This window comes from Sinocyclocheilus grahami, unplaced genomic scaffold, assembly GCF_001515645.1.
Source record: "Sinocyclocheilus grahami isolate Dianchi unplaced genomic scaffold, SAMN03320097.WGS_v1.1 scaffold1009.1, whole genome shotgun sequence".
Classification (NCBI taxonomy): Eukaryota; Metazoa; Chordata; class Actinopteri; order Cypriniformes; family Cyprinidae; genus Sinocyclocheilus; species Sinocyclocheilus grahami.
Window position 1 is genome coordinate 369,976 of NW_015506188.1, and position 10,570 is coordinate 380,545.

The window sequence follows — 10,570 nt, forward strand, 5'->3', positions numbered from 1 at the left end:
AGTAGTATTTATAAAGTTTTAGCTTTTAGTTTTGGATCTGTTTTTAGTTGTTTTAATACTACAATTGATTGCTTCTGTTGTCCTCATTTGTAAGTCGCTTTGGATAAAAGCGTCTGCTAAATGACTAAATAAATAAATAAAAATAAATAAAATGACTGATTATAATGACTTATACTGTGTTTTTATGCTTTGCGTTGCGCATTGTGCCGCCTAAACATAAAACCATGTCTGTATGTGTGATCGGAGAAATGACAAACAACAAGTGCTACTCTACACTGCCCAAAAAACTCGCTTTAAATATAAAAAACATACTTACAGTCTATGAGTCAGAAGCGCCAGACTGTCCTTGCAAAGTTGGAACTGCCCCACTTTATAGAAACATTATGTCCTCTTTTGGAAGACCAAACTAAGTAGTTTCACTTTCACAACGAAACACACAGCGGCTTGAGTGAACAGCACCCGGTGGATTCGATGAAGGAGGCTTGCGGCAACCACATGTGACGACCCGGGGCTGGACTCCGCTTCGTCCCCGGTGAAAGCCGGTCCGGCGATCGACAGCGCGAAGTTGATGTATTTCCTCAGCGACCAGCACGGATCAGCTCCAGGCATGACGAAGCGGATATCGTCCTCTTTTGGAAGACCAAACTAAGTAGTTTCACTTTCACAACGAAACATGCAGCGCCTTCACGACATGGCGGCGGCAGCAACAATATTACAGCGAGAATAAAAGTTACGCCTTCTTTCTTTGCATGAACGTTTGGGCGGTGTTATGCAAATCTTCAGACACAGTGACGTAGACATGTGGGGGGGGGGTGTTTAAACGAGGCGTTTTAGGAGGGCATGGACAAGTCTTAACTTTTATAAAGAATATCTCTTTGGATTTGAGACTTTAGTCTTTGCAACTTTACAGATCTTTATGCACCAAGAGCTTGTAACACTCCAAAGAGAAAGGAAAAATTTTAATCGCATCATATGACCCCTTTAAACAAATCTTCCGACACAGTGACGTAGACATGTGGGGGGGGTGTTTAAAAGAGGCGTTTTAGGAGGGCATGGACAAGTCTTAACTTTTATAAAGATTATCTCTTTGGATTTGAGACTTTAGTCTTTGCAACTTTACAGATCTTTATGCACCAAGAGCTTGTAACACTCCAAAGAGAAAGGAAAAATTTAAATCGCATCATATGACCCCTTTAAATTCATAAGGCCTGTGATTACAAAATTATTAAAGTGGGCATTTTGTGATGCTCCCGGTTGTCCTCATCTGACGACGGACATGGTTTAGCTTACTTGAAGTCACTGTGTGTGTTGTTTTTGTAGGGGATCTCCATGAAACCACTGGTTCAATGGCTTAAGGTTAAAAAGGCAACTCAGTCAGATCTGACACTCAATGGAAAAATGAACAACAGGGTAACCATCACTCACGACACATAGTGTACCCCTCTACTGCATCTTTTATTTTAGTTTTCTGTTTTCATAACAATGACTTTGGTTTTCAAAACGTGTTTATTATTACAAAAGCTACATTATAAAATCAAGTAGGCCTAATAATGATATACAGTAATATTAAATAAAATGACCTTTCTCCACTGCTGTACTGTCAAGACAAAAAATGTATGAGTAATGTTACCTATCTCCAAGCGATAAACAAGCATTTCCATTACAAATAGGCCTATACAAAGTTTCTCTCTTAAAAACTTTCAAAATGCATTTTGTGGCCAGCTTGACATAGTCTATTAATGGAGTGTTATCACCTAACCTCAATATGTCTTTGTGAGCTGCTTTTCTTTCGGCCTGTAGAGTAAACATTTAGATGATTATTTGCTTATTTCCGTTAATCTCATTGCATTACAGCGCTTGGGTGAGGTAGGTGAGTAATAAAACTAGACAGTAATGGCTGAACATATGAGTGTGCTGTTTGGACCGATAAACCGCACAACCGAATCAGTTGAACGAGTGAGTCTTTTACGCTGGAACCCCTCGATTCAAATTCAAACTTGCAGTAGCTATAACTTGCGTTGCGACGTCGATGATTCACACCGGTTCAACCGATTCAAATATCATCGCTTGTTCTGCGTCTGATTTTAAATAGCCGTAAAATGTAAAATGTAAGTATGTATTTAAATGAGCTGAAATGTTGTCAAGAAAAAAATTGCTCTTGCGTTTTGCAACGATACCCCGCAAACGTATAAAACAAAACAACTTTGCTCCTGTAAATCTACATAATTTAAAAATATTGACGCAGCTCAATAGGCCAACTAAGAAATTATGTAGATAGGTAAATTCGCTACTGCTGGCTTATTATGGATAGAGTTTCTACACTGCAAATATGATTTGGTCTATGCACAGTGCACAACATCTAAGTAGGCCTAGAGGTAATTTTAAACATCAAAACGTGAAGTAAAGGGTGATATAATTGTGTATGTCTTTATAGGCTTTTGAACACATACTGACAGCAATGGAGGACATCTGTGGCCGAATGGGAGATAATTGGTGGACCAGACAGTGAGCATTTCACTTTTCACAAACATACAGGTATAAAATTTGTTTGAGAATTTTTACTAATTTTTTCCCCCTCTTTCTTAGTTGGAAGCATTTTGACGAGAAGTATGTCTGTTGGCTACTAATGAAGAGCGATGCCAGAGAGCACAATGACCCAATCTTTGGTGCCTTCCACAAACTCAATCTGGAGGATGCCTCTAAATACATCACTGAAGTGAGAGCAAAACTGCTGATTCAACATAGTATCACCAGTTTCTATTTCCAGTTTTCTGTACTGTTCTATTGACATATCATCTACTGTCTATAGAGAATAATCTGAAGAATTAATGTGCTCAATTTTATTATTATTATTTTTTTCACATTTAGGGTGAACGCAAAGGTTCTCTGGCTTTCATTCGTAATTATGACAGTGCCTCTGTCGACTTCAAGAAGAAGCTTGCTTTAGAGTATGCAGACATCATGCCTAATATTATGGCTGACATATCAGAATATGATTTTGGCATTGACAATGTTCCAGTCAACTCTGTCATGTAAGTAGTTTGTCAAATGTATTTTAATTTTCCCAACTGAATGCAGTTTCTCTTTGTAAAGTGAAGTATAAATGTTTTATGAGGTTTTGAGTAAAGAGAAAAATGAGAAAATTGCACAAATAACTAGATGGCTCAAATGTGTTGTGATAAATACATGTTGACAACAATTATTTGGTCTTCTTTCTATCTAGGAAGAACACTATTCCATCTGTATCCCTGGATATCCATGAGCAAGACAGGAACAGGAGCATGCCTAATGACCTCAGTGCCCATCATATACTAGATCAGCACCTGTACAAGAGCAGAAGAGATGTAAGAACTGTCCTGATCACTCAAACCACAATTTTTTTTAAAATTTTTTTACAGGGAATATTGTTTCTTTATCAATATTTGGATGTCTTATCACAATACATCTGCCCAGTGGAAAATCTCATCACAATGCCATTCCATCCAAACCAATCCATTTCTCCTGTGTTTGACCAGAACCATGCCACTTACAGCCGCAGTCACTATAACACCTCAGAGAATCCAGATGAAATGCAGGAGATCTTTCAAAGAACCATGAGAAGCCGCCTTGAGTCCTTCAAATCGGCTAAGATGGGTGTTAACCCTGCGAAAAAACTCTCCAAACATCCCAAGAAGGATTCAACACACAAGGTATTAGACCTTCATGTCCTGCTGTCTACATTTAGCAAAAAAAATCTTTTGAAATAGGGTTCAAAGCAGTGGCGTAGCAAGTCAGTCCCAGGCCCATCTGCAAAAACATTTGTACCACACTTGCCACCCAATAATCGCAATAGCTTGTGAAAAGTCAGAGCAGTCGAAACATAACATTTACCTCAGAAATGACAAATATAACATTGCCAACATTGATTTATTATTTTCATAAATCAGTCAGTTAACCGCCACAGACCTTTTTTTTATATGGAATATTATGACACTAAAACACCTCCATATTTTCTAAATTACTTAATGCAAACACACTCTTGGCACAGCGGCCCAAAATGCTTGAAAGAAAGAAAGAAAAAGAAAACTACTTACTTGTTTTAGTTGCAATTAATTTAATTTAATTCTTCATGTATTTTTCGTGTATCTTTAATTCTCTCAGTGTAAAGAATGGCTAATTTTATACAATATTTGTATTTCTATTGTGTATTTTTAGCCTAATGGTAAGCCAGCGGACCCACACAGAACCCATCCATTTGGAGATGAAGGTATACTTTTATATGCTTATTTAAGTACTGGAAGTATCATTTTAGCATGTATATAAATGTTATTTTGCTTTGTCCATTCAGATTTTGAGTTTTCAGCTGACAGCGCATCTAGCAGTGAAATTGCTGGTCATTTTCCCAGGAGAAGCACAAATGCACCTGGTGGTAAGCGTTTTAGTTGCAATTAATTTAATTTAATTCTTCATGTATTTTTCGTGTATCTTTAATGCTCTCAGTGTAAAGAATGGCTAATTTTATACAATATTTGTATTTCTATTGTGTATTTTTAGCCTAATGGTAAGCCAGCGGACCCACACAGAACCCATCCATTTGGAGATGAAGGTATATTTTTATATGCTTATTTAAGTACTGGAAGTATCATTTTAGCATGTATATAAATGTTATTTTGCTTTGTCCATTCAGATTTTGAGTTTTCAGCTGACAGCGCATCTAGCAGTGAAATTGCTGGTCATTTTCCCAGGAGAAGCACAAATGCACCTGGTGGTAAGAATCAAGCTACATACTGAATTCATGTGACATATTAATGTCATGTTGTACATTTGGATCCTTTTCACATTTCTGAGGTTTTATAAAGCGGAAATAGTGAGTGATGAATGGAAACAAATTTAATTTGACATTCCCATTTGTTCCAATAGCAAAATTAAATTTCTATGACTTTACAAAAGAGGAGACTGATTGCATTAGTTGGAAGATTCCTAGAAACAGTCACGCAGAAGTGTTAACTCGTTTTCTGTTACACAAGTATACTGTTGTAAATGTACATAAAAAAAAGAAGAAAATATTAAAAACTTTGCTACATTTGCAGTGTTAATATCTGTGGAAAAGTGCCATCACAGTCTGTGAAAAGGATCCATGTGCAAGTGTGTAGAAAATATATGCATTATTTTATGGTTGTTTCCATGGTGTCTCAGTTCAGTATCATAATTACTCTAATTACTGCAGCTGGTGTTGATAATCCAGCGTTCATACCCGAGATGGACACCTCTCCACCCATGCGGAACCCACCCTGGCAAACAGAGACAGCAAACAACACGGCTGTGGCAGCTTCCCAGAGAGCTCAGGGTCGACTGCCCTGGACGCCCACCAACCTGAGACGTCTAGCGCCGCTGAGAATGAGCACACACTCCACAGACTCCTTTGCAATGGCTGATGCTTCAGTTGACGACGAGGTGCCTGAGGAAAAGCCCGGAACACATCATACTAAATTGTAATCTGATATCGTTCCAGCAATAACCTGCCAAACTTGCGATTAGGTTAATCCTCTGCATTTCATTTTAGGCAGTTATGATGTCATGAGGCCAGAGATTAAGGAATCATAGTGTCGAATCGTAGTATTCATCATATATCTTTAAAAATGTATATACACATGCAGCAGTTACTTGAAGTCACATTGCTATATATACATGCATACATATAAGCAAAGGGAAGAAAATAAATACAAATTTAGAAGAGACACTGTCATTGAAGTACTTATGTATAAGGTTATGGAATGCTCTTGAGGGTTTCTTTATAAATCCACATTGTTGTGGAAGCTGTTATGGCACTTTACCACACTGACAGCATGCTAGAAAATAGAAAACATTGAGCTCAAAAGACAAAATCATTATACTCAAATATATTTTGTCTGAGTTAAGAACTGAGAAGCAATTGTCTATCGGTTCTATATTCAGGTACGTTCTTGACCTATCTTGATATTTTTTGACCTTGGACATGTCTGTCTATACACATTTTTAAAATCAGCATGTTGTATATGATTATTTATTATTTCATGGTCATTCTGTGGGTGCTTTTTTGTAGTATCACAATATCTGTTTCTGCATTTCTGTAATCGACAATGATTCACTTTTGAGTTTTACTCAAAGCTATTAATGTTTTATTAGTCAATTGAAGTCATTCAAATGTAAGTCATTAAAAATCATAGTTTAACAGTAACTTATTCATGTGTGAATTTTATGCTTTATGAGAACTGGTGAAATCTAACTTGAAATCAGTGGATAGTGTCTGAAAAAACATATTATTTGAACCGTAACTCAAAAGTTTGAGACGAGTAATACAATTTAAATGGTTACTAATGAGCAAATAAAAAAAAATGCAAAGAGCACAAGAAACAATGATTATTAATCCTTTCAATTTTAAGCTGATTTGAATTCTATAAACATTATATTCCTCTTATAGGAATACATTCTGATATGACTGACATCAAAAGATATCCATTGCGGTAAAGGAAACAAATGCATAGCCTTTAAGTTAAAAATGTTTGAGTAAATGTTCAATGAAGCATTTTTGAAACAAGAAAGTGCAATTCATTATTATGTGTACATTTTAGTAAGCAAGTTGTGTAAATCATTACACAGACAAAATTGTTAAAATCAGAGCAGGATTTGAACAAACGCACAAAACATCCTTAAAACAGAACAATTTTCTATAAACCCCGGACTTATTAACACACAACACAGCATGACATAAAGCAACGCATAACCTATAAGCAACACACTTTACTCAGAGTTATTGTGTCAATAAACTTTGTAGATTTATTTATTTGTGAAAAAGTAATAATACCTTTTTGGGGGGTTAAATTGCTAAACAGTAAACTCTCAAGGGGAAGTTGTGTTGTTTTGCCTTTAGGCTTTCCACTTATTTTTCAGTTCAGTAGGCAGTACAGCTGTCATCTCTGGATCTATGATTAAAGCCGGCACACACACACATGGTACAAGCCATACCGTTCACTTCCTTTTTTTACGTCACACTCAGACAGGGCCAAGTAAAGTAACAGTTTAACTCCAATGTGTGGAAACTTTGTTTTTTAACTGGTGTATACTAAAGCCATCAGAACTCAGCAGTAGGATTTCACAAAACAGGAAGGTTAACACGCTTATAAAAACACTAAATAAAGAGAAAAAAAGAAGAAAAGAAAATAACCCTCATGTTAACCCAAACCCATTTGACTTTTCTTCTGTCTAACATAAAAGGAGGTGTTTAGTAGATTGTCCAAGCTGCTCTTTTCCAAACAAAATAAGTGGATGGTGACCAAGAATTAAGAAAGAAAGTCAGGTCAGATTTTGGGGTGAACAATCTCTTACACAATCTCGTAAAATCTATATGCACTCAACATCTTCTAATACTGTTACAGGTCTATGTGTTTTTCAGTAGAAAGTCTCACAATACAATATACAATAAACATGGTGTAGTGTCTGGACAGAATATTTGTACCAAAATTGGTCCGGAAAGTCTTCAAAGTAACAATGCAACAGTACAGCCTGTTAAAGTTGGCTGAACACTAACCAGCGTGAAGTGCAAAGGAAAATTTTTAAACGGAAGCAGAAAGAGTAATCATCATAAACGTGACAAAGTAACAACAGTCCAGTGACGTAGATCTCAGCCCCCTTTTTGTGTAACAAATTAAAGGCTGACTAGAAGTTTCAGCACTGCACTTATTACACTCTTATACTACCCTGATTGAACCACTGCTCTCACCTGAGCCACAAACACAGAGGGTCAACTGATGGAAAGACAGTCAAGTCACTTAAAGAGGGATGAACTTTGAAAATGACCACAGATTTAAAGGACAACTAACTAAAAGTGGAAACTGCAATACTTTATCTCACCAAGGACTTTAGGACAAGCTAGCAGAACAAAGCACACTGGGAACCTCTAATGGACTATTGTGCGCTTCTGTGAAGGACAGCTATAGTACACACAGACTGGAGATAAGAATGATACTATAAGTGCATCTTTACCACTCATCTGTTGCAATGGCAAGCTCTGTTTATCTCTGCCTGCTGAGAGCAGTTTTCCTGGTGTGTTTTGTTAACCCTTTAATCAAAGGACTAAGTGGAGATGCAAACGTGGTCCAGAATCCTCATCACGAACTGGAAGAGAATCTCACTGGACTCCCAATTGTCACATTTAAATGGCATCATGTTCAGACCCCATACCTGGTGATAATTTGGGTATTTGTGGCTGGATTGGCGAAACTATCAGGTATGTAGCTTGAACTATGAAGTAAAAATTGATTGGCAGTTAACAAATAAGGAATTAAGTTTGTTGTTTAACATATTCAAAGACTTGTGTACAATATAATGCAGTTTAAGACATCAGTGGTATTCCTCATGAATGAATTTAAAGGTGACATATCGTAAAAATCTGAATTTTTCCCAGGTTTTAGGTGCTATAATCAGGTCCCCGGTTGCATCTATCAACCAAGGAAACGTGAAAAAGATTGAACCTAGTAACTTTGTTTTGGGAAGCCTTTTTCTGCAAGTGTCTGAGAAAACAAGCGAGTCAGATTTCGTTCCCTTGGTGACGTGGCAAAGGGATCTCATTATAATATTACCGCCCCTTAATCTGTAAATTTCCACCCACGGTGCCATCATTTTGATTTCACAAGCTACAGCGGCGTACCAGCTCTAATGCCATGGCTAAAGTTTGAGCAAAACATGCCAACTGTTCTGTCTTTGGCTGCACAGACGAGCACAGAACAATATTTAGAGTCCCAACCTCAGAGGAGACAAGAGAGCAGTGGATTTATTGATTTATTTAGTCTACTGTATATTGCTGCTGCCACAAAGATCACAAATAAACATGTGAATTATTTCCCAGCTGTTTACCTTCACAGACATAACCGTTTTTTGTAACTTGTGTGTTTATTTTAGATCTTTTATAACATAAACTTGTGTGTGAATGAGAACTTAGTTTAGTACTCACATGCTGTGACAGCAGCTTGCTGTCCGTGTGCTTTCTATCCTGTAATGGTACAGCTTTATTCTGGAAAAGGGGGCAGGGAGCAGCAGTTAATTTGCATTTAAAGAGACAGGCCTGAAAAACAGCATTGTTTCTGCTTCCACTCAAAATAGGCATTTTCAAAATGTGTGGAGTATTTTGAGCTGAAACTTCACAGACACATTCTGGAAACACCAGAGACTTATATTACATCTTGTAAAAAGGGGCATAATATGTCTCCTTTAAAATTTGATCTGAAGTTGATGTCATTTTTGAATGAAATGCTGAATTACAGTTCAGTTCAGTTCTGAGAAGGAAGAAGATCTCTTTATAATTACTTTGAGTTAGGAAGTTTAATAACAACGCTGCATGTGTAACAAATTAAAATTGAGTACAATAGCTGTGGAAGCTCAAAGAATCACATAAAATAATGATAAACATATTGCTACTCAGGTAAAGGGATGATAATGTAGCACAAGTCCTGTGATTAACATGGTTAGTATTTGTATTCTTATCCAGCTTCCTTTATCAGTATAGAGAGATCAGTATCTGTTCTTTCCTCAAGTGTTGTTAATGTTTGGGATGATTTAAAAAATACATGTTTTCTGGTTTCATCAGTTTGATGTTAAGTACAGTACGGATGCTTCTATAAGAAAGAGGATGAAAACTAGTAAAATAATATGTGCTGTTGTTATTACTAAACGTTAAAAGTAAAAAAAAGAGAGTAATTTTAACAGCTAACAGCTTTCAAGTACTTGATCCAGTATGATAATCATAAAAGAATCCTGTTAGTTTTACATTTCACTACTGATGCATTTAAAAAAAAAAAATCAGAAAATCTACTTGCACTATAACTTTGGTGCACATCATCAGGCAAATGCATGAATGTAAACGTAAATGTATAACTGCTATGTCTTTTTAAAATGCATAACCATTTTGCATCATTTTTGGGCATTGCTCATGACAGTTACATCTTGTGAATATAAGATTTAAAGTTTACAAAACATACTTCTGAGAAGATGCCCCAAATGACATCAAATACCAATCTTAGGGAGCGCCAATGTTAAAACAATCATTAACTTTAATATGCATCATATTAACCTTATCCACAACTTGAATATTATTGGCTACAAAAGTTGCGATCTGTTTTCTCTCTGTCTCTCCCTCTCTATCCAGTGATTGAACTAAACCATCATGTCACCAGTGTGATCCCAGAGAGTGGTCTGCTCATCATCCTGGGCTTTATTTTGGGAGGAATCGTCTGGGGAGCAGACAAGGCGCAGACTTTCAAACTGCTTCCTCCCACGTTCTTCTACTACTTGTTGCCCCAGATCATCTTGGATGCCAGTTACTTTATGCCCAACAAGCTATTTTTCAGCAACCTGGGTGCCATTCTCATTTACGCCATCTTCGGAACGTGCTGGAACGCAGCTACAGTGGGCCTCTCGCTCTGGGGCTGCTATGAGGCTGGAGCGATGGGTACATTTATTTATAATAAAAACCTTTATTTTTAAGAATGTAGAGGATACCTAATTAATTAGCCAGTTTCTATAATCATCAGGTAACTTGGACATCGGTCTCCTGCAG

At 36.9% G+C, this 10,570-nt stretch overlaps 2 protein-coding genes across 2 annotated transcripts in view; both read left to right on the forward strand.

The window, feature by feature from the left end:
- LOC107565571 (sodium/hydrogen exchanger 3-like) overlaps positions 1-6,022 on the forward strand; it is a 15,822-nt gene extending 9,800 nt beyond the window's left edge. The window contains exons 8-16 of the mRNA XM_016250816.1: positions 1,321-1,410; positions 2,435-2,505; positions 2,587-2,716; positions 2,869-3,032; positions 3,224-3,344; positions 3,516-3,689; positions 4,195-4,246; positions 4,328-4,408; positions 5,207-6,022. Of these exons, the coding sequence (XP_016106302.1) occupies positions 1,321-1,410; positions 2,435-2,505; positions 2,587-2,716; positions 2,869-3,032; positions 3,224-3,344; positions 3,516-3,689; positions 4,195-4,246; positions 4,328-4,408; positions 5,207-5,475 (1,152 nt within the window). The 3' untranslated portion in view covers positions 5,476-6,022. The remainder of the gene's footprint in view (positions 1-1,320; positions 1,411-2,434; positions 2,506-2,586; positions 2,717-2,868; positions 3,033-3,223; positions 3,345-3,515; positions 3,690-4,194; positions 4,247-4,327; positions 4,409-5,206) is intronic.
- Positions 6,023-8,016: 1,994 nt separating this feature from the next.
- LOC107565564 (sodium/hydrogen exchanger 3-like) overlaps positions 8,017-10,570 on the forward strand; it is a gene marked incomplete at its 3' end in the record, with an annotated part of 3,528 nt that continues 974 nt past the window's right edge. The window contains 4 exon segments of the mRNA XM_016250812.1: positions 8,017-8,245; positions 10,160-10,462; positions 10,545-10,564; positions 10,567-10,570. The exon segment at positions 10,567-10,570 is cut by the window's right edge and continues 152 nt beyond it. Of these exon segments, the coding sequence (XP_016106298.1) occupies positions 8,017-8,245; positions 10,160-10,462; positions 10,545-10,564; positions 10,567-10,570 (556 nt within the window).